Consider the following 26,569-nt stretch of genomic DNA (forward strand, 5'->3'; position numbering starts at 1 on the left):
TTGACTAAAACGGCATCATTTCAAACCTTGATTACATTTGGGAACATTGGGGGCTGTCTTTCAGATGGGACGTTAAAACTGGTGTCCTGACTCTGTGGTCATTCAAAATCCCATGAAGTTTATTGTAAGAGTAGGGGTTTTCACCCCGTTGTCATGGCTAAATTCACAACCTGGCCACATTCCATCATGGCCGCCTAACCATCCCCCTCATTCCTAATTGGCATACATCACTCCTCACCTCTCCACCTGATAGCTGATGTGTGGTGAATGTTCTGACACAAAAATGGTTGCTCAGTTGGTAGAAAAGTGCTATATAAATCCAATACATTTATATTTTCTGGCACGTAGCCTAGTGTTTAGAGCTTGGGCCAGTAACCGAAAGTCATTGTAAAGAAGAATAAGAAAGAATAAGTATTTATTCTTAACTGACTAGCCTAGTTAAATTAAAAACATATGAGTGGGAATACTTGGGGACATATTTCCAGAATAAAATCAATTGGAGCTATTTTCCTGGTGTTTTACAGCCTTTTATGTCCAACAATGAATATTCAGAAAACTTGGGGGGCCAAATAAAACCAAATTTGGTCCGCGGGCCTCCACTTGGGGAACCCTGCTCAATTTATCTAAGCAAAGAAGACAGGAACCATGAAAAGATGTTGAAGTAAGACACGGACCATCCTTACACGACGGACATAGTTCCATCAATAACATCTACAGCCGCCTCTGATTTATTTATTTTTGCTCCAGCATTATGTCGTTTTTTTTTTATTACCCACATAGATAGCTATTAACTTAGTTGTACAACTACAATCCGTATTTTCACTGGTGGAAAGGAACCATACAATACGGGTGCTATATGGTGTGAAAACATGACTTTATTTTAGACTCATTTGTAAGATAACTATGTTTGATAGCTAATCTGACTAGCAAAATAAACTAAAATTAGCTTGGTTTAACGTTGGCAAATCGACGCGCCTCAGTCTCATCAGTCCCAGGTACTTCTGCAGACGGCTCGCCCACTACTTAGCTAGCTAGCTAACGTAGCAATTAAGTTTTTTAAAAATCGGTCTGGAAACTAGCTACCTAGCTAACGCGTGTAATTAAATCTAGCTAGCCAAGTTAAGTAAGTAAGCAAGCTAGCTAACGACCGTTATCCAGGGTAACTTATTTTAGCCAATTTACGTTAGCTAGCTAAATCTATAGCTAAAGGACATTGTCATAGGGCATGTTTCTCGTTCAGCCTAGTGAGCTACTGTATATATTAGCAATGTAAATTGGTGTCAGTACGTAGGCTGCAGCGAGCTAACGTTACTGGTGCCTTGCTCTTTTCATCTAATTTGAGAAGAGATGGTTTCTTAGCATCAGACTAAATATCTCCTATCACCTCTGCAGAACTCACACAGGGCTGAACCAGAGATGAAGATGTTCTCAGTCTCCCACAAGACGGCCTTCGTGGTCGACCACTGCCCTTATATGGCAGAGTCCAGTCGGCAGCAGGTGGAGTGTGACGTGCTGACCAAGAGCCGTGGCCAGGGCATGATCCCGCTGGCCCCAGTGTCCAAGTCCCTGTGGACCTGTGCTGTGGAGTGCTCCATGGAGTACTGCCGCATCCTCTACGACGTTTACCCCCTCAAGAAACTGGTAAGTCCCTCCATCCCATAGCCTGGCGTTGCCTGGTGGTCTAGTCTGTTTTAGCCCAGGTCAGAACAAAGTATAGTCTGTCTGCGTCGGCCAACTCGTCTGTTTATTCATATTCCGAGTTGGGCACAGCACATTATATTGCTTCAGTGGTTATGTTTCAGATCAACTACATTGTGAGTGATTCAGAGTTCCACATTCTGAACAGCTGGAGGCAAGAGGACCAAAGCACTCATGAGGTACTTTATTTCCATCTTCGTGAGATGGATGCTTATTTATCAACAGGGCAGCAATTTTGTACAGCACTAATTCTATGGTTCTAAGCAATCTATTGTTGAAGGTCTACAGCTTTTTGTTATTTTTTAAATGTTTTATTTCACCTTTATTTATTTTATGGCAATACTCACTACACTACTACCGATCTCATTGTCTCAATTTGAGGTTAACCAATCCTGTCCAGATAGAGGTTTTGTTGTAATGTATTGTTGACTTGACCTGCTTCCCTTTGTATACATGTGATAGCTCATGTCTGCTCTGGCAGCTGTGGGTCCACCTAACCCGCAGGAGGACCCTGAGTGTTGCAGCGTCCTGCACGGCCTGGTGGCAGCGGTGGAGTCACTGTGTAAGATCACTGAGTACCAGCACGAGGCACGCACCACCCTCATGGACACTGCTGACAGGGTGGCCAACAGGGGGCGCATTATCTGCCTCACAAATGCCAAGAGGTAAACATGAACATAATTAGTAAATAATTGTTTGTTTATTTATTATAATACATTTTTTTTAGGGGATAGATCAGCTATGAAATTAACAGAAATATTTGGAACTATCAAATAACATTACTTGTATAATTTCAAATCCCCAAATCCACACACTTACTCGTTCACAGGTTTTTCTTTATTTTTACTATTTTCTACATTGTAGAATAATAGTGAAGACATCCAAACTAAAAAATAACACATGGAATCATGTAGTAACCAAAAAAAGTGTTCAACAAATCAAAATATATTTGAGATTCTTCAAAGTAGCCACACTTTGCCTTGATGACAGCTTTGCACACTCTTGGCATTCTCTCAACCAACAATTACCTGGAATGCTTTTCCAACAGTCTTGGAATCCCCACATTTGCTGAGCACTTGTTAGCTGTGTTTCTTTCACTCTGTGGTCCAAATCATCTCAATTGTGTTGAGGTTGGGTGATTGTGGAGTGCCAGGTCATCTGATGCAGCACTCCATCACTCTTCTTCTTGGTCAATTATCCCTTACACAGCCTGGAGGTGTGTTGGGTCATTGTCCTGTTGAAAAACAAATGATAGTCCCACTAAGCGCAAACCAGATGGGATGGCGTATCGCTGCAGAATGCTGTGGTAACCATGCTGGTTAAGTGTTCCTTGAATTCTAAATAAATCACAGACAGTGTCACCAGAAAAGCACCATAACACCTCCTCCATGTTTTACGGTGGGAAATACACATGCAGAGATTATAAATTCACCCACACCGCGTCTCACAAAGACATGGCGGTTGGAACCAAAAATCTCCAATTTGGACTCCTGATCTAAGGACACATTTCCACCAGTCTATGTCCATTGCTCGTGTTTCTTGGCCCAAGCAAGTCTCTGCTTCTTATTGGTGTCCTTTACTAGTGGTTTCTCTGCAGCAATTTGAACATGAAGGCCTGATTCACACAGTATCCTCTGAACCGTTGATGTTGAGATGTGTCTGTTACTTGAACTTTGTGAAGCATTTATTTGGGCTGCAATTTCTGAGGCTGGTAACTCGAATGAACTTCTCCTCTGCAACGGAGGCAACTCTGGGTCTTCCTTTCCTGTGGCAGTCCTCATGAGAGCCAGTTCCATGATAGTTTTTGTGACTGTATTTGAAGAAACTCTATAAGTTTCAAAGAAAAAACGTCCAAATTTTCCAGATTGACTGACCTTTTTTAGTTAACCAGGTAAGTTGACTGAGAACACATTCTCATTTACAGCAACAACCTGGTGAATAGTTACAGGGGAGAGGGATGAATGAGCTAAATGTAAACTGGGGATGATGCGGTGACTGTGATGGTATGAAGGCCAGATTGGAAATTTTGCCAGGACACTGGGGTTAGCACCCTTACTCTTACAATAAGTGCCATGGGATCTTTAGTGACCACAGAGAGTCAGGACACCTGTTTAACATCCCATCCGAAAGATGGCGCCCTTCACAGGGCATTGTCCCCAATCACTGCCCTGGGGCATTGGGATATTTTTTTAGACCAGAGGAAAGGGGGCCTCCTACTGGCACTCCAACACCACTTCCAGCAACATCTGGTCTCCCATCCAGGACCAACCCTGCTTAGCTTTAGAAGCAAGCCAGCAGTAGGATGCAGGGTGGTATGCTGCTGGTTTATGTCTTAAAGTAATGATGGACTGTCATTTCTCTTTGTTTATTTGAGCTGTTCTTCCCATAATATGGGCTTTACCAAATAGGGCTTTACCAAATAGGGCTATCTTCTGTATACCACCCCTACCAAACATATTAAGAAGGAAAAAAAATCCACAAATGAACTTAATATGGCACACCTGTTAGTTGAAATGCATTCCAGGTGAGTACCTCTTGAAGCTGGTTGAGAGAATGCTAAGAGTGTGCAAAGTTGTCATCAAGGCAAAGGGTGGCTACTTTGAAAAATATAAAATACATTTTGATGTAACACTTTTTTGCTCACTACATAATTCCATATGTGTTATTTCATACTCTTGAATGAGTAGGTGTGTCCAAACTTTAGACCGGTACTGTATGTATATATATATATATTTTATTCCACTACCCCCCTCTCCCCTAGTTGTAGGACCTGTGGAAAACATTACAATTCTATATATACACTGAGTGTACTTTACATAGACCAGGGATCATCAACTGGATTCAGCTGCAGGCTGAATTAAAAATAAATAAATAAATAAAAAACATTTTTTTCATGAGTGAATGTTCAGGGGGACGGAACATAATTATAAATAATGTATTGCCCCTGAACAGGCAGTTAACCCACTGTTCCTAGGCCGTCATTGAAAATAAGAATTTGTTCTTAACTGACTTGCCTAGTTAAATAAAGGTAAAAAAAATAAAATAAACTAGACTGCTCATTGACCACAAGAAGCCCAAATGGAAGACTAAAACCTAATCACTTCAAACCTTGCTGACATTTGTATACAATTACACATTTCTAATATGTGTGATAATACTTTGGAACAGATTTCTGAAATTAAAATCGCTTGGAGCTGATTTGCTGGTCTTTTTACAGTCTTATGTCCAACAATAAAAAAAAAAAACTTATTTTTTTGTTAATATAATTTCTGGGGCCAAATTCCCAGTTGGGGAACCCTGACATAGACTGATCAGGTGAAAGCTATGATGCCTTATTGATGTCACTTGTTTAAATCTACTTGAATTACTGTAGATCAGGGCTCTCCAACACTGTTCCTGGAGAGCTACGGTCCTGTAAATTCTCTCCAACCCTAATCTAGCATACCTGATTCTCATAATTAGCTCGTTGATAAGATGAATCGGGTCAGTTACAACTGGGGTTGGAAGAAAAACACACAGGAGGGCAGCTCTACAGGAACAGGGTTGTGGAGCCCTGGTATAGATGAAAGGGAGGAGGCAGGGTGAAGGAGGATTTTTAATCCTTGAGACAATTGAGACATGGATTGTGTGTGTGTCATTCAGAGGGTAAATGGGCAAGACACAATATTTGTTCCTTTGAACGGGATGTGATAATTGGTGCCAGGTGAACCGGTTTGAGTGTCAAGAACTGCAATGCTGCTGGGTTTTCCACGCTCAACAGTTTCCCGTGTATATCAAGAATGGTCCACCACTCAAAGCACATCCAGCCAATTTGACACAACTGTGGGAAGCATTGGAGTCATGGGCCACCATCCCTGTGGAATGCTTGCGATAGCTTGTAGAGTCCATGCCCCGACGAATTAACCACCGCAATCTTAATTCCAACCCTCCGATGTCCACAGACTAACCCATCTTTCCCAGTACACTACAGTTTGAATATTTCCTTATTGCAATACATTCTTCTATTTTACTGTGAAGACTTACGAATGTATTGAACCTCTCTGTTTGTGCCAAGATTTCCCTTAAAATAAATACTCATATTTCCCATTGATTGATGGTGGTTTTTCAGATCCACTAACAGTGCTGTTTGTAGGTTCCTCTGAACACAGACATTATGACTTAACAACCACTCCTGGACTCCAAAAGTGAGCCACCAAAAGGACCGTACCAAAATAGATGATCTATTGAATCTGTTAAACCTAGTTATTAATTGAGAACCTGTAGATACTGAAGTAATGCCCATCTTTGAAGGCATCCATGGAAATTCTAATGGGGGTATTGTGTGTTTCTGTCTGTTACAGTGACACCCATGTGCGAATGCTGGAGGATTGTGTGCAAGAGACCATTCTAGAGCAAAACAAGATGGCAGCAGGCTCAGACAGGTATGAGATATTGAGATGAGAATAACACTGTTTTTACACTCTTTAGAGGGGATAAATATGAACTTTAGAAGTCAGATTTTTGATGGGAGAATTCAAATGGATTTAGAGGAGGAGATTTGTTAGACTGGGTTAATTTCATTGGACATCTTAGAAGGGTTTCGAGAGGATCCTAAAGAAGTGTCCTGAATCTTTCCAATGCATTCCAATGTGTCTCTGTGTTTCAGACTGATGTCTATCCAGCAGTGTGAGCTGGTGCTCGTCCACATCTTCCCTCAAGGAGAGGACACCCTGGTCTCAGACCGGCCAAAGAAAGAGGTAGGTTTAAACCTGCTCAGGGTTGCATTAAATTCACCTAGTCTAAAGGTTAATCTAGATATGTATAACATCGCTCCAAACACACTGTCATATCAACGCATACTTAATCTAATGTAGATAAAGTATACTGTTAGTATCCTGTAAACGTGTGCTCATTTCCACATGCTGTAGTTAAAGTTCTATAGAGATGCCATACAATAAAAGATGGCATGCTACTTTGTTAGTTAAAGTCCTACATAGTCCTCCTCTGTACCGACAGGTCTCCTCTCTGCTGACCAGCGAGGTTCACAGTGTGCGGGCAGGGAGGCACCTGGCCACCAAACTCAACATTCTAGTGCAGCAGCACTTTGACCTTGCCTCCACCACCATCACCAACATCCCAATGAAGGTACGTCTTCTGTCCTCTAGCTCTCCCAAGGTTCAGTCCTTCACCAGCCCCATCTATAACCTTTCACCCTTTTCACTGACTCCCACCCATTACTTCCTTCAGGGCTGTGTCCCAGCAGTCTTGAGTTGACTATTTTCCTGCCTCCTTCATGTCATGACGGATGTTAGATTAGTTATTTAAGGTATAAGGTGGGCTATTTTTGATGGCTGGACGAATGTTTGAAAAGGGCGACGTCCCGTCTGCAAAATGACCTATCCTGACCCGCCCACTTATTTTCTCTGCATCCACAAACCAACACATTACACATTTTCTATTGGCCCTTCCACCCAATGCACCTATCGCTTCACTCGCCTCAACCTTCTGATACCCTAACCTTGCCATACCCCCACCACATCCTCGGCCCCAAAATGTCCCAAACTTTGTTCTTCTTCCCCGTCAGCCATTGTGCACTATGATTTTACACACTGTTCTTTTTGTTCATCATCATGTTGAAATGACTCTTGGAACCGCTGCTGTTTTCATGCTGTATTTTCTGTTTTGCTAGCCCACATTAAATGTTTGCGAGCAGGTCAGTACTCTTAAACACACACCAAGAGGGACCGCAGAACGCAAGGCTGTGTGGATTGGTTTTGTCCATCCATCGGACGCTCAACAGCTCTCACTTTTGATTGGCCGCAGATTGTCCACTTGACATTCCAGCAGCCAATCAGTGTTGAGAGTGTTAGCATGTTTGGTGGATGAGAATGTACGCATTACGTGCCCTGTAGTTTGCCCTCCCCTCCCCCGGCCTCATGTCCTGTATGACTCCTTGTTGGTGCCTTCTCTACCTCAGAGTTGATTGGTCGCAGTCCCTCCTTGTAGTGTCTTGTTGTGGTCCTTTGTGCTGTGTTGAGTAGTACGTATTGGTATCAGACCACCCTCTGTCCCTCCTTTCCTTTCCCTCTCTCTTTCCTCTCTCTCTTTCTCTCATTTGAATAGTAAGTCATTTAGTCCTTAGCCATGATAGGCAGGTAGACGCCTATCTCCTAACTTTAGCCCCAAATGTTTTTGTCCTCCATGTAGTCCCATGTTATTCATCTGGGTTAGAAAACATGTACAGCCCTTTTCACTGAATTACACGTCAGACCCTTAAACTTTAGACTGCAACAACCACAGCTGTCAATCTTCACATCACTGGAATCACCTTATAGGAAGAACGGAAGAGAGAACAAAAGAGAGAGACGATGCAAAAATCAGTGGTTTATTCATTTGCTGGTACTTCTTGAACCCTTGTTGTTAACATGAAAGCAGCAGTGTTTGTTTATCTTGACAGCAGTGGATAGGCACTCACTACTGCAAGTCGCTCTGGATAAGAGCGTCTGCCAAATGACTACAATGTCAATGAAAAGGATACCTGGTCCTTCTGTAGCTCAGTTGGTAGAGCATGGCGCTTGTAACGCCAGGGTAGTGGGTTCGATTCCCGGGACCACCCATACGTAGAATGTATGCACACATGACTGTAAGTCGCTTTGGATAAAAGCGTCTGCTAAATGGCATATATTTATATTATTATTATATATTATTATATTATTATATTATACCTCGCTGATGTCTCTTTTTTTTTTTTGGTCTTCTCCGTCTCCTTTGGGTGTGAAGGAGGAGCAGCATGCCAACACGTCGGCCAATTACGACGTAGAGCTCCTGCATCACAGGGACGCCCATCTTGAGTTCTTCAAAAGTGGTGAGGTTTTAAGAAATAATAATAAAATAATCTATTGTTTTGGCCACTAAATTATTGTGGCTTTTAGTGGCTTGGCCATAAAACCACTTCAGTAAACATTCAGTTTCTCCCTTTCATCTCTCCTCTTTTTCTGTTGTTCAGGCGACCTGCACATGGCTGGTAGTACGAGTCGAGACAGTGGACTTAAGGAGACGGTTACTCTTAAGTGGTGCACTCCTCGCACCAACAGTGTAGGTAGGCACCATGAACCCTGGGAAACTTATTTGTTGTCGGGCTAACTCAATGAAAAGTCTCGGTAGAGGTGGGGCTTGAGTGGCGTTTGAAATTATAAAGATAAAAGAAGAGGTCCTTGATATCGACACATCAAAATCCCAAGGGCATTTTCTGTTGTAATATTCTCCTTTGGCTTATCTGGATATTTCCCATCTTTCTTGCGTGTGTGTCTGTGTGTGAACTGGTGGCTCAGAACTGCACTACTGCACTGGAGCCTATCGGATCTCGCCTACGGACGTCAACAGCCGACCCTCATCGTGTTTGACCAACTTCTTGCTGAACGGTGAGCCTGGATATTTTTGCCCCTGACCCCTTGCCTCTACCCCTACCCTAAATGTTAATACTACTTGCATACAGAAAATACAAACAAATGTAGTTGAAATACAGATGGTGATTGATTGCATTGCAGGTCGCTCAGTGCTGCTGGAGCAGCCCAGGAAGTCTGGGTCAAAGGTCATCAGCCACATGCTGAGCAGCCACGGCGGGGAGATCTTCCTGCACGTGCTCAATAGCACCCGCTCCACCCTGGAGGACCCTCCCTCCATTAGCGAGGGCTGCGGGGGCCGGGTGACTGACTACCGCATCACTGTAAGCCCCTCCCACCCCTTCCTCCTCTACCCCATAGTGACTGACTACCACATTACTGTAAGCTCCTTCCTCCTCTACCCCATAGTGACTGACTACCACATTACTGTAAGCTCCTTCCTCCTCTACCCCATAGTGACTGACTACCACATTACTGTAAGCTCCTTCCTCCTCTACCCCATAGTGACTGACTAGCCCCTTCCTCCTCTACCCCATAGTGACTGACTACCACATTACTGTAAGCCCCTTCCTCCTCTACCCCATAGTGACTGACTACCACATTACTGTAAGCCCCTCCCACCCCTTCCTCCTCTACACCATAGTAACTGACTGCCACATTACTGTAAGCCCCTCCCACCCCTTCCTCCTCTACCCCATAGTGACTGACTACCACATTACTGTAAGCCCCTCCCACTCCTTCCTCCTCTACACCATAGTAACTGACTACCACATCACTGTAAGGGGCAGAGGTTTAGTCACAACTAATTGGAGTTTGTTTACAAATCTAATGCATATAAAATGTCAACGTGAAAACACAAACAATGAATTGGTGTAACAGCTGTGTACTGTGTTATGTAACAATGTGTACCTGCAATGTCCTATATTTACCCTGTGTCTATGTAACTACCATGTTAACACTGGTAGTTATAAAATACACTTATTCTAAAGTGGGACCAAAAGTTTTATACCAGTATCTTTGGGGTGTCTGCCGCAGGACTTTGGCGAGTTCATGAGGGAGAACCGCCTGACTCCTGTCCCAGAGTCCCCAGACACTGAGGCTAGTGGGAAGTCCCCGGCGGAGAGGGCCAAAGCCCAGCTGGAGCGTTATACTCGCTATTGGCCAATGATCATCTCCCAGACCACCATCTTCAACATGCAGGCGGTGAGCAGGACAACAGCCTTCTTTCACATACTTCACAATTGCTCACCTCATATCACTCGTTTTTTTTTTTTTTTTTTTTTTACAGTCTGTGTAATTTTGTGTGACTTGTGTGTTCATTGTATGTGTGAGACTGTGTATGTGTTAATTGTGTGTGTGATCCAGGTGGTTCCGCTGGCTAACCTCATAGTGAAGGAGAGTCTGAGTGAGGAGGACTTGCTGACCTGCCAGAAGACTGTTTACAACCTGGTGGATATGGAGAGGAAGAACGACCCTCTTCCCATCTCCACTGTGGGCTCCAGGGGAAAGGGCCCTAAAAGGTAGTCTGTCTCTGTGTGAGAGAGAGACTGATGTTGTGACTTATTGTCACTCCCTGAGTGTTTAGGGGTTGGAAACAGGGTGTGTGTGTGTATGTGTCTGTGTTTGTAGGTTAAGGATGTGTGCGGAAGAGAGTGAATTGGGGAGAGAGTCTGAAAGTGTAACTGTGTCGCTCCCTGAGTGTTTGGAGGTGGGAACCATATATAAGTTCAGTGTGTGTGCCTGGTCTCCTGTCCTGACTGGTTAATGTCTCCTCCGGGCTTTAGGGATGAGCAATACCGCATCATGTGGAACGAGCTGGAGACTCTGGTGAAGACCCACGTAGCTGGCAGTGAGCGACACCAGAGGGTTCTGGACTGCATCATCGCCTGCCGCAGCAAACCCCCCGAGGAGGAGGAGAGGAAGAAACGGGGGAGGAAGAGGGAGGACAAGGAGGACAAGGCAGAGAAGAGCATCAACAAGGATTCAGAGGACAAGAGTTGGCAGGAGTCAGAGAGGTCAGAGTGACACAACACACATTTTGTTTGACCTAAGCCTGACCTACTGTTTTAAACAACAGACCTGTATCCAATCAACTCTGTGATTCTGAAAAAATCCTGTCTGAAAAATATATTTTTTAAATTATATATACAGTACCAGTCAAAGGTTTGGACACACCTACTCATTCAAGGGTTTTTCTTTATTTTTTCCTATTTCCTACATTGTAGAAAAGTAGTGAAGACATCAACACTGAAATAACACATATGGAATTATGTAGTAACCAAAAGTGTTAAACAAATCACCCCAAGCCACCCTTTGCCTTGATGACAGCTTTGCACACTCTTGGCATTCTCTCAACCAGCTTCACCAGGAGTGATTTTCTTGAAGGAGTTCCCACATATGCTGAGCACTTGTTTGTTGTCCAAACTTTTGACTGGTACAGTATATACCAGTTTAGTATTTTACCCTGGTATTCTCCTCGTCACTGTCATACTGTGTTGCATTCTACCCCCAAGCCATAAGACTCCTGAACAGCTAATCAAAGGGCGACCCAGAACCCTCTTTTACGCTGCTGCTACTCTCCGTTTATAGTCAATGCATAGTCACTTGAACTCTACCTGCATGTACATATTACCTCAATTACCTTGACTAATCGGTGCCCCCGCACATTGACTCTGTACCTCTGTATTTTACTGCTGCTGTTTAATTATTCGTTACTTTTTTTTTTTTTTTTACTATTTTTTACTTAACACTTTTTTACTTCTTAAAGCATTGTTGGTTTAAGGGCTTGTAAGTAAGCGTTTCAGTAAGTTCTACACCTGCTGTATTCGGCGCATGTGACAAATAAAATTTGATTAATCCACCAGGCTGAAGGGGGCACTAGAGCGTGGAAAGGAGGAGCAGGGGGAGTCGGAGGTCATAAAGGATTCTCCTGACTCGCCAGAGCCTCTCAACAAGAAGCCCCGTCTGGAAGAGATCCAACTACCTGAAAAAGCCAAAGGTGCATGCCCTCCCCCTTCTGGTTGGCCTTGACCTTATTGTCCTCAGATCCATGGTGTGAACTGGCATATTTGTTGAATGCCATGTTCATGGTTATCATTGCAATGAGTAGTATTCTATTATTTGTTTTTTGTTTCATCACTGCATTAATTACCTTTTTTATTCAGAGACCATACATTAAGGTGTGCCATTACCAGTATTGTTCCTTTTCACTGATCTTTCTGTCTCTGTGTGTGTTTTCGCCCTGTGGTTACAATGTAGGTCCGGTGTCCCTGCTCACCATGTGGACTAACAGAATCACTGTGGCCAACTCCAGGAAACACCAGGAGTTTGCCGGAAGGATCAGCTCTGTGAACAACAAGGCAGAGTTATACCAGCACCTTAAAGATGAGAATGGGTGTGTGATAATGTACTGTATATAACCATTCTCCTAGTTCTAATTAAGCAATAAGGCCGAAAGGAGGTGTGTTATATGGCCAATATACTATGGCTACGGGCTGTTCTTATGCACAATGCAACGCGAAGTGCCTGGATACAGCCCCGGTATATTGGCCATATACCACAAACCCTAGAGGTGCCTTATTGCTACTATAAACTGGTTACCAAAGTAATTACAGCTGTAAAAATACATGTTTTGTCATACCTGTGGTATACAGTCTGATGTACCACTTCTGTCAGCCAATCAGCATTCAGGGCTCGAACCACTCCGTTTATAATGTTTGATAGAGATGTTGTAGTTTGTTTTCTTGACTGAAATATGATTGTCCAGTGCCTGTTATGGAGTAGACGGGCTTATGATAAATAATTAGTTGACTTTTCTTCTACTGTTAACAGAATGGACCTCCACGAGAATGGGAAAGCCACCAGATGATGTGACCTGTCTCTGTACAGAATGCACCCACTCCACCGAACACCTTACCACAGCAGGAATATGAGCTTGGACCAGAGATCATGTCAATCTGAGGTGTATGGACTGTCCTCCCCTACTCTGTCCATACCAGGCATAGATTAATGGGTAGCAGTCAGACTTTGTAATTTTTAGAGTGATTTTTGTTCGTTTTCTACCCACGTTTGTATGGATAGGCTCACATATTGTGTGAAGCAATAAAGTTGTCAACAGGCAGTATTTTCTTTCTGTGCCGTTCTACATTTCTCATGGTTTGGTTAATGGTACTGTGACCGCGAATGGTTGGCATCAAGTCTCATATATAACAAAATGCAGTTTTGTCAGTTTGGAAGGTTTTTGTCTGAAGTATAGTAAAATCCAGTTATGATGGATATTGCATCTTAATTCTACTTTAAGATTCCTCAATGAAATGAAAAACAACAATTTATGCTTTATTGTACGTTTTGGTACATAGAAGTACAAATGTGTGTAGATTATCACAGCAATACAGTTCCAGTATAAAAGGCACATTCATAATTGCCCTCCTAAGATCCATTAATACTTTGCCTTCCAAAACGGTTGTGTAACACATTTGTCTCAACAACCCTCGTAGTGGCATGAGTAGTGTGTGTATGAACATGTCACAACCTCACTTCCAAGAATGGATTCATTTGTTTGTATGCTTTTCTTCTTGGGATCTGTGTTCCCATGGTCTTATGTGGGTATTGGGGTAGGAACTGGTATTGTGGATGTGGGTAAAATACACTGCTCTTTGATAAGGTAGTCTTCCCTGGAGAGATGTGGGAGAGAGATGCTCTCCACTGGCTGGTGAGGCATTAAGCCACAACCTCGGGGGGAGGTGGGGGTACTTCTGGTTGGAACAGGGGGGGCATCCTTGGCCTTATTGTCCTCAGATCCATGGTGTGACCTGGGACAACCCCCTCTGAGGGCCAAATCGCAAGAGTCCTTACCCTCACACAGCTTCCCAGAAATAGAAAACTGTAAATGTATGGGTGACTGCCAGAAAGAGGCAGCAGACCACTAGCAGAGCTGTCAACACACTGGCCATCCAATGATAGGGGTCTGTCTGTCGCACTGATACACCAATGGGATCCAAGGCTGGGACGGTGTTGACAGAAGTGGGATATCGAGTACTGGTGGAAAGAGTGGGACTAGAGGCTATAGTTGTGGCAGTAGTTGGGCTGGAAAAACAGTCACGTATGAAGCTCACAGGGCCTACCTTGCTGATGGGGAACTCTGGGAGCATTGCCTGGCTGAACGCAGGGCTACTCTGTCTGGCCTCTGAACTCATTTCCTCCCACATGCACCAGACCTGACCCACAGGGCACCGTCCCTCGACACCATCGCCCCCCACCTGTCATAGGGTGAAGTTGTATCAAGACACAATAGTGGATCCAGGTGCCAGGGACAGCATTGGAGAAGTGGGACAGCTTGTCCAGGAGAGGCTCCACCCTGTGGCGCAGTTGAACATGATCCTTCAAGTTGTCCTCCACATTGGTGTCATACCATGTCATTATGTGTCCAATTACTAGACTGCCTGGTTACGATAAAACCAGAAATGCTACCAGGCAGGGACCCTCCAAAGGATTCTGACACATTCAAGGCTGGCTGAACACATTGCTTTCTATAGTTTTATATGTTCAGGGTTCCACTTTACTATCATATATAAAATAGCCTTACATTATAACTGTAACTCAAGTTATGTAGTCTACATATGAAATGCACCTGTCAGCTCATTTATGTAGACAAAACCCTGTAGCAACATGCACAAGATACAGCCACCTCAAAAAGCAGCCCCATCCACCCCTATTATTCAGCCATGTCCTGTTTCATCCCCCTCTTACAGTTGTGATGGATAGAGAAGGGGATGTTGACAAACCCAGGGGGTGACATCAATGAGAGACTTTTGAAAAAATAAACTATCACTGGGTTTCTCAATGCCGCTAGGCTTTAGTTGCCCTGTCCTTTATTCAGCTCTCCACTGTGAAAGAATGTGGTCACGCAACAGGACAACAGTGGTCAATTGTTGCTCAAAGTCTCAACATTTCCCTTTTGCCTTTTTCTTTACATATGGAGTTGAGTAACAGAGCATTACTTAGCTTAGATTTTAATTGACCCAGTTTCCCTGCAGTGAAAGAATGTTTGGCTTGAGTTGCAAGCTGACCCTTGACAAAGTGACCACTTGGTCCCGCTGGGTTTGGGTTTATGCTGTGGGGTCACACCTGAACTAACTTGTATTGGGGGCCACCATGTCTCAGCAGGATATGGATATGGGCCAGGCAGTTTAATGATTAACATGAGGAAATTGGCGCACTGGAATCCCAGACCATAATGATTCCTTATAAGGGATGTAACTGACGATGACAGAATACAGCGCAAGTGTAGTAGTGCAAAGCTAAAATATCAGTAAATCATAAATTCCACAAATATATTTTTCACAGTGTGGTCAACATATTTTTACTACAATTGTTTTTTTAGTTTAGTCCACGAGTGTACTGTATTGATCAATTATTAACTTGTTATATTCACTACACTAATAAACTCTTAGGACTAGAGGGAGGAGTTAGAAGATGTTCTCAAAGTACATTTAGGTTTTTCCTCTGAGAGGATCAAGGAAATTGCACATCGAGGTAAGTTTAAACAGTTCTTAGCATCTTATATTTGTTTTGCCATATTGATCGTACTTGGGAGTACACATGTTTCAGCATTGACATACCAATCAAAGAAGTGTCTACTGAACTTGAAGAGAAATACTACAAAGTATATAAAACCAATTAAATATGTGATACAGTATCTATTGAATATTGGAACATTAAAATATGACAATTTATATTAAAATGTTATACTGTACTTGCATAATTGACTGACATTTAGAAATATAATAACATTTGAAGGGTGTACTGTACTGTCTGGTCTTACGAAAATATTGCGAAGACATATTACAGAACTGTACAAGATCCGTTTATTTACATAACAATAGTATTATCTCAGTTTCCATATATGAAACAATGAATTTGAATGCAGAATGATATAACTTTTTTTTGTGTGTAGTAATTAAGTGTAATGCTACATTTATGACAAGTCAGAATCTCGGGAACCTCGGAGTTAAAATTAACGTAAGTTGTTTGCGTAGAGCTTCCTATTGGTTGATTCTGATACCCAAATTTCACACTTGAAAAGTATCATCTTTCTACAACTAGTTTCCAAGTTTGACATTTCCGAGTTTCCTAGTTCTGACTCAATCAGCTTGACTAACCGGTGTCTGTATATAGCCGCACTACTTTTATAGCCTCGTTACTGTATATAGCCTGTCTTTTTACTGTTGTTTTATTTCTTTACTTACCTATTGCTCACCTATTACCTTTTTTTGCACTATTGGTTAAAGCCTGTAAGTAAGCATTTCACTGTAAGGTTGTATTCGGCGCCCGTGACAAATAAACTTTGATTTGACCTCCAGCATAACTATTTTGTAATTATACAGTAAATACATTACCATTTTCTTATGTGCAAGACCATTCACATATTTCCATCCACCTCTAGTATGTGGTTCCAGTGTAATGCCTTTGTAAAGAGATTTTTTTAGTATGGGATGCGTGTGTGTGTGTGTGTGTGTGTGTGAGTCAGCATGTTAATGAAACCGACTGACTGACTGAATGCATATCTGCGCTCTCTTTACTGGTTGCCTTGGTGAGTTATTGGGCTAAGGTGAAGATGAAAATCTATGGCAACATCTCTGAACACAAATCCCTCCTAGCTTTACCCTTATTTGGGTTTTACGTTAATTTCTCCCATATATTCCATGTGGAAAAGACTCCTGTGGAGTGGACTCCTTTCTCTATTGTTCTAAATGCTGGTGTTATGCAAATTAGATTGGAGTTCACCCTAACAGCACGTTTATAATGGACATTACTTTGAGAAATTAAACAACCAGAAATAAGTCATTTCCAATGGGAGGAAAAGACACAGGGAGACATTGTCAGAGGTTGTCCACTATATGTGACAAATTGTGACAAATTGCAGGAGGAGTATTTTTCAAAGGAGGGAAACACCTTCTGTTAACCCTCCTATTATGTTGCTGATCAACTTGACCCCTAAAATACTAGTTAACCTCTCTTTATCTCCATGAAATTAAATACCTTGTCCTCGTTTAGCGTCATGAACCTAACTCAAAATGTGGACACACTGATGTGTTGTAGAATGTCTGTAGATTTTGTGTACAAACATGATGTTGTGGGTCATATTGACCCAGAGGCTTTCATGTGTATAGATAATTTCACAGGTCCAAAATAAACAAATTTCTGATGTATTTTGTTTTGACTGGTTCTGGTTGCACTTTTATAATTATGTTTGGGTGAAAAGGAGCTTCCCCAAGATTCTCAGTGTGAGGGCAGCAGATCTCTGACACAGACACTCAAAAATGAGCTCCAACAGAAAATGCTTGTTTGTGAGAAAGAAAATATGTTTAACAAATAGTACTTAAATATAGAGTTCTTTAAATCAAATGTTCTTGCATTTCTTCTTTCTGAAAGGTCTGACAAGACCAAATAAAGTTTTGGATGTTTTTACTTGATTCTTTGACTGTCTTGAGTGTGTTTAAACTACACGGGAAAATCTGACTCATACCACAATGGCCGTACATTTTTCTCAGCAAAGCACCTGGGTTAAATGAGTGAGGCAAACTACTTCTGGTGAACAGAAAGAGGCAAAAGTTAGGCTGAACTTTATGAAAACCACAGAACAAAACCACTGTGATTAACCAATCCGGGGAGGGAAGGTCTCGCGAGCTTGAACAACGGGCTGGATTGGCTATTGATAAGTTCCCTACCTGTGTGAATGTTGTTTGATACCACAAGCTACATTTCTTTGGAAATAATAAACTGAAGTGATCCGTCACTTACCGGGCATGTCCACTAGCAAGAGATGCCTCCGACAAAGTTACGGAGCCCATTCATTTTCAGCGTAAGGAAGTAAGTTAGCAAGGCAAGAGAAGCTCGCTGAACAGATCCTGAACAGTGAAGGATTTAAATTGGGGAAAGCTTGATATATGTCAATTATTGCCAATATTGCACAACCAATTAAAGCTTAGAATAGCTTCCAGCCCCTACTGGATTGGCTGTCGATACCCAGCAGTACCTATCATGTTGTTGGCTTGCTAGCACCCACATGGCAAGCTACTCAGGGCGAAGCTAGCGTGGTTAGGTGAAGCATTGCTTGCTGGTGGATATTGGCCATTTATAGTAGACAGCCTCTGAGCGATTTAACAGTTTGTATCAAGAGGCAACCAGAGTTTTGCTAGACATTATGCAAATTATCATTAGATGTACGTAAAAAGTGTTGATAATGGGATATGTAGATAGGGCGAGTCGGTCAAGGATCGATTCGGACAAGGTGGTCTATTGCATGACAAGCGACAGTTTATTCAGAGTAAAGATATCTGGTACAACGTATACGGGCTCATTCATTTGGCTCACAAGGAACCAGCAGAAAGAAGCCCCGATAACAGTTTGCAAGCATGTTATGTACAGTACAGAAAGTAGGTTGAGTCTGGAAGTCCTGGTCTTCTGGTTGGCCCGGGTTGGGGTGCTGTCTTCTCGGATTGGTCCTGTTGGGGTTGGGCCGTCCGTCATTCCTCTGAGTCTCGTAGTGCCGTTCTCAGTCACACAATGTTTAGCTAAGAAGGAGATTATGTGTGTGTGTTTGTCTCTGTCTCACATTGTTCAGCTAAAAGGGAGGATTGGGTGTGTGTGCTTGTTCGTTCCTGTTTCTCAAGGTCAGGTGTATCAATGCAGCTGGTGTTTGTCACGAGATACTGTTATCAGTGCTCAGTAGTAAGCCAGAGTGTTTATAACAGCTTCATTATTAATAAGGCTAATATATTGCCAGGCATGCATCAAGCTAGAATTTCATATTATCCTTACAAATCCCTCTCTTCACGTCTCCCCAGAGACGTGACACAACCTAACTAGATCCAGACACAAAAAGAAAACTTTTCCCAGAAGGAAAAGTTTTGTGATTCCCTCTCTTCACATCTCCTACGAGATGTGATATAGTGCAGATACATTACTCCAAGCAAAAACAAAAACATAACCCAAAAAGGAAAACAGCCTAAACTAGGTCAGTCTATATGGAATGGCCCACAAAGGCCGCAATGCCCCCTCTTCCCATCTCAGAAGAGGCACGACATACAATGGAGAAGCTTAATCAATAAAAGCAACTGGATCCCCCTCTTCATACTCGGGTTCCCCATCCCCTAAAAGGGGAAACATCTGGGAAGGGCTTGCTGGGTCAATGGCCTTAGATATAACTCTAGTAGTGAGTGAGCGAATACATGGAATGCAGCAGCAGCCGCACAACACTAAAATGGCTGCAAAAACTGAAAGATGGGTCCCTGCTCCTGGCGCATCTGTTGATGTAACTTGCTTATGAAGAACATCCAGGCTCTCATGCTCCATACCGTTATCTTGCACCTGGCTCCTGTTATCTAACAAAAGACCGCTTGTTCTCGCAACACCCCGCTCTGAATGTTCCCCCCTCCCAACTAATTTGAACAGTTCATCTTCATGCTACTCTGTATTTTTCCATCATGAGAAAGGCCCATGGCCCTGATACTTTTAACAATGTTTCAAATCAGCTAGGTTGCATAACACATACATACATCCACACAAGGCAACAGCAGATAATATTCAATCATATATATGGTAATGGCTATAATGTAAAATACAGGATCCAACAATAGTATGAATTAGTTGAACTTTTGATGGACAAAGTGGACAAAACTATGTAAACTCAGCAAAAAAAGAAACGTCCCTTTTTCAGGACCCTGTCTTTCAAAGATAATTTGTAAAAATACAAATAAATTCACAGATCTTCATTGTAAAGGGTATAAACACTGTTTCCCATGCTTGTTCAATGAACCATAAACAATTGATGAACATGCACCTGTGGAAGGGTCATTAAGACACTAACATCTTACAGACGGTAGGCAATTAAGGTCACAGTTATGAAAACTTAGGACACTAAAGAGGCCTTTCTACTGACTCTGAAAAACACCTTAAGAAAGATGCCCAGGGTCCCTGCTCATCTGCGTGAACGTGCCTTAGGCATGCTGCAAGGAGGAATGAGGATTGCAGATGTGGCCAGAGCAATAAATTGCAATTTCCGTACTGTGAGAAGTCTAAGACAGCGCTACAGGGAGAGCTGATCGCCCTCGCAGTGGCAGACCACGTGTAACAACACCTGCACAGGATCGGTACATCCGAACATCACACCTGCGGGACAGGTACAGGATGGCAACAACAACTCCCTGACTTACACCAGGAACGCATAATCCCTCCATCAGTGCTCAGACTGTCCGCAATAGATTGAGAGAGGCTGGACTGAGGGCTTGTAGGCCTGTTGTAAGGCAGGTCCTCATCAGACATCACCGGCAACAACGTCGCCTATTGGCACAAACCCACCATCGCTGGACCAGACAGGACTGGCAAAAAGTGCTCTTCACTGACGAGTAGCGGTTTTGTCTCACCAGGGGTGATGGTCGGATTCATGTTTATCGTCAAAGGAATGAGCGTTACACCAAGGCCTGTACTCTGGAGCAGGATCGATTTGGAGGAGGAGGGTCCGTCATGGTCTGGACTGAGCTTGTTGTCATTGCAGGCAATCTCAATGCTGTGCATTACAGGGAAGGCATCCTCCTTCCTCATGTGGTACCCTTCCTGCAGGCTCATCCTGACATGATCCTCCAGCATGACAATGCCATCAGCCATACTGCTCGTTCTGTGCGTGATTTCCTGCAAGACAGGAATTTCAGTGTTCTGCCATGGCCAGCGAAGAGCCCGGATCTCAATCCCATTGAGCATGTCTAGGACCTGTTGGATTGGAGGGTGAAGACTAGGGCCATTCCCCCCCCCCCAGAAATGTCTGGGAACTTGTAGGTGCCTTGGTGGAAGAGTGGGGTAACATCTCACAGCAAGAACTGGCAAATCTGGTGCAATCCATGAGGAGGAGATGCACTGCAGTACTTAATGCAGCAGGTGGCCACACCAGATACTGACTGTTACTTCTGATTTTGACCCCCCCTTTGTTCAGGGACACATTATTCCATTTCTGTTAGTCACATGTCTGTGGAACTTGTTCAGTTTATGTCTCAGCTGTTGAATCTTATATTCACAGAAATACTTACACATGTTAAGTTGGATGTTTCTTTTTTTGCTGAGTTTACGTTTTCGTCCATCTCTGTGTGACATTGGCCTAAGTCTCGATGGTCTGTCGTCAATATTCATGTATCTTATAGAAATTCCCTCTCCTCCCTGAAGATGGCGCTTAACTGGCCCGGCCTGCTGTCAATCGGTGTGTTCTACCTCATCGTCCTCGCAACAGGCGTCTGGGCGTCCAGGAAGTCCAAACGCGAGGAGAGGAAGTGCACTGGAAACCTTAGTGAGGTTGCCATGGTTGGAGGGCGGAACCTCAACATCTGGGTCAGCATCTTCACTACCACAGGTGTGTTGTCAACCTAACTAACTTGTAACATAAGATCACCCAGATTTGAAAGTCATTGAGTCTCTTTCAAAGTACTTTCGTGTTTTTCAATGTTTAGTGGTTGTTCTGTGTGACCACCCACTCTCTACAGCTACATGGGTGGGAGGAGGTTTCATCTTAGGCAATGCTGAGGTGGTCTACGACCCTAAAAGAGGCCTGGCTTGGGCCATCGCACCAATAGGCTTCGTCCTTAGCCTGGTTGTAGGTATGTATGGTTATGTTATCATAACACTTGGGCTGCGGAGGCTGCTGAGTGGAGGATGGCTCATAATAATGACTGGAATGGAGCGAATGGAATGGCATCAAACATATGGCAACCATGTGGTGTAAGGTAAATAATTCACAGTAAATGGATTTGTCACTGCAGGTGCGTTGTTCTTTGTGAAACCGGTCCGAGAGAAGAATTACGTCACCATAATGGATCCGTTCCAGGAGAAGTATGGAAACACGTTAACTGCTATTCTCTTTGTCCCATCACTCCTTGCTGACATCTTCTGGATAGCCTGTGTGCTCGCTGCATTAGGTAAGTCAGTTGTTCTTTCAGCAAAATAGCCATCACAGCACCTTTTAGCACGTGCCAGGACTAGAGCCACGTTTACCTGGTTATGTCACGTGGAAAAACTGTCTCTATAGCTTAGATTTCTCTGAGTGATTCTTTGATGTCATTTATTGAAGAATACGCAATTGTTTTCCACCACCATATTATCTGGAAGCATGAGAATGAGTCTAAACTCTTACATTATTAGTTGCTGATGTTGGCCAACTCCCTGATGCATGAATGAGTGCATGAACCTGCATGGCATGTCTGTAAGTTATACATTGTGTGAATGGTTGAGGCCTTCTAGCAACATCATGACACTAGATCTCAGGGATGTTGATGGCTATAGGCTACACACAGAAGCTTGCAAGCTACTACGCTAGCTAGAATGTGTGAACAATCTGTACAATGCTTTGCTCTAGGGGGAACGGTGAGTGTGATCATGGATATCCCATCACCCTTGGCTGTGGCCCTGTCTGCTGCCGTGGCAGTTCTCTACACATTACTGGGAGGGCTGTACTCGGTGGCCTACACTGATGTCATCCAGCTCATCTTCATGTTCCTCAGCCTGGTGATAAAACTTTGTCCTGCACTCTTAGAAAAATATGTTTCAAAAGGGTTCTTTGTCTGTCCCCATAGGGGAACCCTTTATGGAAAGGGTTCAACATTTAACCCAAAAGGGTTCTACCTGGAACCAAAAAGTGTTCTTCAAAGGTTCCTGCTATGGGGACAGCGGAATAACTATTGGTTCTAGGGTCAATGTGTTATAGTGAGTGAGGCACGTGTGTGGTCTACTGTATATATACACGCCAAGATTCACTTTATTTACGTGTCAGAGTTTCTGTATGGGAATTGCTTCAACTTCTTTTTTTCTTCCCTTTCAATGGATTTGTGGTTTAGTTTTTTTTCCTTTTAGGGATTTTGTGTTTTTGTTTTTTCCCTTCCAGTGGTTCTGTGTGCCCTTCATACTGATGAGCCCCGCCTCAACAGACATTACAGTCACAGCGGTGACAAAACTGTATCAGGAGCCATGGACCGGCAGGCTGAAGGTGGCAGATGCAGGGCGCTGGCTGGATGACCTGCTACTGGTGGTAATGTCAACTTAAAAAGTCACATTTCACTCCAATTTCACAGTTTGTCAGAGGTGTTCAGACCTCAAACATGGTCTAATATCTAGTTGATTCCACATCACAGACCATCTGTTGTATAGATCTATATCTAAATGTCTCCCAAACGAAGACCCTATAATTTTCATTGTATTGTGTGACCTTTCTATTTTCTGTGCTGGTTGTTTTCTCATTTAGATCCTATCACTTTTTGGATATTAACATTTTTATGGTCCATTTCAATGTCTCGCTCTCTCAGACTCTAGGTGGAATCTGTTACCAGGCCTTCTACCAGAGAGTCCTGGCCACAGCCACTGTGGCTCAGGCTCAGTTCACTTGCTATGCTGCCTCTGTCTTCTGCTTCATCCTCGCCATACCACCTCTTCTCATTGGTGCTGTGGCAGCATCCACAGGTACAGCAGTGTGTTCATCAAAATGGAGGAGTAGGCTTCATGGGAGGAGCCGACTCTGTCCCACTAATGTCAATCACTGGGAGTTCTGTAAATCTCATAAGCTTGTTTTTTTGCCCTCCCTCACTTAGATTGGAACCAGACCAGTTTTGGTCTACCTACTCCCTACGAGCAGGGCAAGGCGGGTATGATTCTGCCCATCTCCCTGCGCTACCTGTGTCCACCTTTCGTCTCTCTTGCCGGAATCGGCGCCATTGCTGCTGCCGTGATGTCATCTATTGACTCGGCCCTGCTGTCTTCTGCGTCCCTTTTTGCCAGAAACATCTACAAAAACATTTTCAGCAAAAGGGTGAGAGAAAGTTGGAGAATCTACTTACAAAAATCTTAGTTTATTCTATGTAACTATCTATTTGTAAATGTTTCCCACAAATTTACTGAGGGCACTGCGATTGATTTTTCTTCTTCATTTTAGGCCTCTGAGAAACAAATTCTACGGGTTGTAAAGGTGTCCATCCTACTGTTTGGTTTCATGGGGGCGGGCTTGGCCATGACGACCTCCTCTGTGTATGTCTTCTGGATTCTCAGTGGAGATGTGATGTACACGGTAGTGTGTGCACAGTTGATCTGCATCCTCTTTCTACCTGGGAAGGTCAATGGGTATGGTGCCTTGGCAGGCCTTGTGGTAGGGCTACTGCTGCGGCTACTAGTGGGAGAGCCCCTGCTTGGTGTGCCTGGACTCATGCCCCTTCCCTGGGACAGCCTACACGAGGACGGGTGTCTGCTGCATGTCTTCCCATTCCGCACCGGCATCATGTTGGTCTCTCTGGCCACCATCCTGGTTGTGTCACGTTTCGCAGCCTGCCTTTTCCTTAAAGGGCTACTGCCTGACAACTGGGATGTATATGGACTTGGTCAAAAAAGGAGGATTTTGATGAAGGATATGGTAGCTAAGGATCTGACTGAGAAGATTGGACTGAACACAAGGCAGATGGACCCATCTCCTCATGCGAGCACAGAAGATATGAGGTCTTTACAATGACTTGGGGTTCCATCATGTAGATAGTTACAGTGGGGCAAAAAAGTATTTAGTCAGCCACCAATTGTGCAAGTTCTCCCACTTAAAAAGATGAGAGAGGCCTGTCATTTTCAGCATAGGTACACTTCAACTATGACAGACAAAATGAGAAAAGAAATCCAGAAAATCACATTGTAGGATTTTTTATGAATTAATTTGCAAATTATGGTGGAAAATAAGTATTTGGTCACCTACAAACAAGCAAGATTTCTGGCTCTCACAGACCTGTAACTTCTTCTTTAAGAGCCTCCTCTGTCCTCCACTCGTTACCTGTATTAATGGCACCTGTTTGAACTTGTTATCAGTATAAAAGACACCTGTCCACAACCTCAAACAGTCACACTCCAAACTCTACTATGGCCAAGACCAAAGAGCTGTCAAAGGACACCAGAAACAAAATTGTAGACCTGCACCAAACACATGAAAATCATATTTCAACCAGGCAGGTACGCCACAAAAGTCAGAAATAGCGATATAATTAATGCCTTACCTTTGAAAATATTCTTCTGTTGGCACTCCAAAATGTCCCAGAAACATCACAAATAGTCCTTTTGTTTGATAATGTCCTTCTTTATGTCCCAAAAATGTCAATGTATTTGCCGCGTTTGATTCAGAAATACACCGGTTTCAACTCGCCCAACATGCCTACAAAGTATCTAATAAGTTACCTGTAAACTTGGTCCAAACATTTCAAACAATGTTCCTAATCCAACCTCAGGTACCCTAAAATTTAAATAATCAATCAAATTTAAGACAGAATAAACTGTTTCTAATACCTGATAAAAACAACGTGAAGCGTGCTCCAGTTCACACGCACCAAAACAGTAGAGTCCACCTGGAGTGACTACTTCTTAACTTTTCAAAAGAAAAACATTGAACAATTTCTAAAGACTGTTGACATCTAGTGGAAGCCATAAGAACTGCAGCTAGGTTCCCATAGAAAACAACTGGAAAAATCCAATGACCTCAATTTTTTTTATTCCCTGGATGGTTTGTCCTTGGGGTTTTGCCTGCCATATCAGTTCTGTTATACTCACAGACAGTATTTTAACATTTTTAGAAACTGTAGAGTGTTTTCTATCCAAATATACCCATTATATGCAAATCCTAGCTTCTGTGCCTGAGTAACAGGCAGTTTACTTTGGGCACGCTTTTCATCCGGAGGTGAAAATACTGTCCCATACCCAAGAGAGGTTAATTCAATAAACAATGTTACCTTTTCAAAGAAATGTAGTTTGTGGAAAATACTGTTTCCTTTTCTTGTTACTTGTTTGTCATCTTCATGTTTATGGTACATTTGTATGAATATCCTTCAAAGTCTGTTTGTTTAGAAATAAATAAAAATACAAGCTAAATAACGAGTGATCAAGCATGAATGACACCACCCTAGTTAGGTGGAAAAACAAGGTAAAACGGTGAACTGTCACTTTAAGAGTTTGTCTCCCAGACACACATTAACTTGGTTCTGGACTAAGTAGCATTTTCAATGGAAATTCTTTGTGTGCACATTCTGGATCCTGAGTGTCTATGATATCATATACACAGTGGGGTTAGCCCAGTTAGCTATCCTATTTCTGTCTAGACAGATCAATGATTATGGAGTGTGTTTGGGATAGGGCTTTTCCTCTGTGGCCTGTTTGATGTGCCCACACACACATACCTCTTCTTTGCTCTTTCCCTTACTTCTCTCCTCAGCCACAATCCTTCTTGTGTCACGTTTGGTAGGCCCCCTTTTCCTTACTGGCTACTGCCCCATAGATGGGATGTGTTAATTAGGTCTGTCAGAAGGTGATCTTTAACAGCTGTGGCTGCTAAGGATCAGACTGAAGAGAAAGGACTGAATACTGTCAAAGAAAATCTAAGGCCTTTCTTCTGCCTGTATCTAATTTACAGTTGAATTAATTTGGTATTAATGAACTGA

The 26,569-nt window shown here is 43.0% G+C and overlaps 2 protein-coding genes across 6 annotated transcripts; both read left to right on the top strand.

Annotated features, from left to right (window-relative positions):
- Nucleotides 1-581: 581 nt before the first annotated feature.
- LOC118392599 (integrator complex subunit 13-like) lies at nucleotides 582-13,203 on the top strand. 5 transcript variants are annotated; one of them, XM_052460620.1, is made up of 17 exons: nucleotides 582-661; nucleotides 1,393-1,641; nucleotides 1,803-1,877; nucleotides 2,161-2,363; nucleotides 6,039-6,119; nucleotides 6,344-6,434; nucleotides 6,694-6,822; nucleotides 8,458-8,542; nucleotides 8,684-8,775; nucleotides 8,999-9,098; nucleotides 9,225-9,403; nucleotides 10,116-10,283; nucleotides 10,446-10,600; nucleotides 10,865-11,095; nucleotides 11,945-12,078; nucleotides 12,339-12,474; nucleotides 12,912-13,203. In XM_052460620.1, exons 2-17 carry the CDS (start codon nucleotides 1,417-1,419, stop codon nucleotides 12,946-12,948), a joined length of 2,121 nt encoding a protein of 706 aa, XP_052316580.1. In that variant the 5' UTR covers nucleotides 582-661; nucleotides 1,393-1,416; the 3' UTR covers nucleotides 12,949-13,203. The 5 variants fall into 5 exon arrangements, with proteins under 5 accessions (XP_052316580.1, XP_052316579.1, XP_052316578.1 ...); XM_052460619.1 differs by lacking the exon at nucleotides 582-661 and adding an exon at nucleotides 669-995; XM_052460618.1 differs by lacking the exon at nucleotides 582-661 and adding an exon at nucleotides 669-859 and having other exon boundaries at nucleotides 8,684-8,776; nucleotides 9,009-9,098.
- Nucleotides 13,204-15,349: 2,146 nt separating this feature from the next.
- LOC118392529 (high-affinity choline transporter 1-like) lies at nucleotides 15,350-26,017 on the top strand. The gene is made up of 9 exons (XM_035784572.2): nucleotides 15,350-15,614; nucleotides 21,297-21,480; nucleotides 21,611-21,724; nucleotides 21,887-22,042; nucleotides 22,480-22,628; nucleotides 23,005-23,148; nucleotides 23,423-23,576; nucleotides 23,705-23,922; nucleotides 24,046-26,017. Exons 2-9 carry the CDS (start codon nucleotides 21,297-21,299, stop codon nucleotides 24,610-24,612), a joined length of 1,686 nt encoding a protein of 561 aa, XP_035640465.1. The 5' UTR covers nucleotides 15,350-15,614; the 3' UTR covers nucleotides 24,613-26,017.
- Nucleotides 26,018-26,569: the final 552 nt, after the last annotated feature.

Source organism: Oncorhynchus keta, chromosome 13 (assembly GCF_023373465.1).
Source record: "Oncorhynchus keta strain PuntledgeMale-10-30-2019 chromosome 13, Oket_V2, whole genome shotgun sequence".
Taxonomy (NCBI): domain Eukaryota; kingdom Metazoa; phylum Chordata; class Actinopteri; order Salmoniformes; family Salmonidae; genus Oncorhynchus; species Oncorhynchus keta.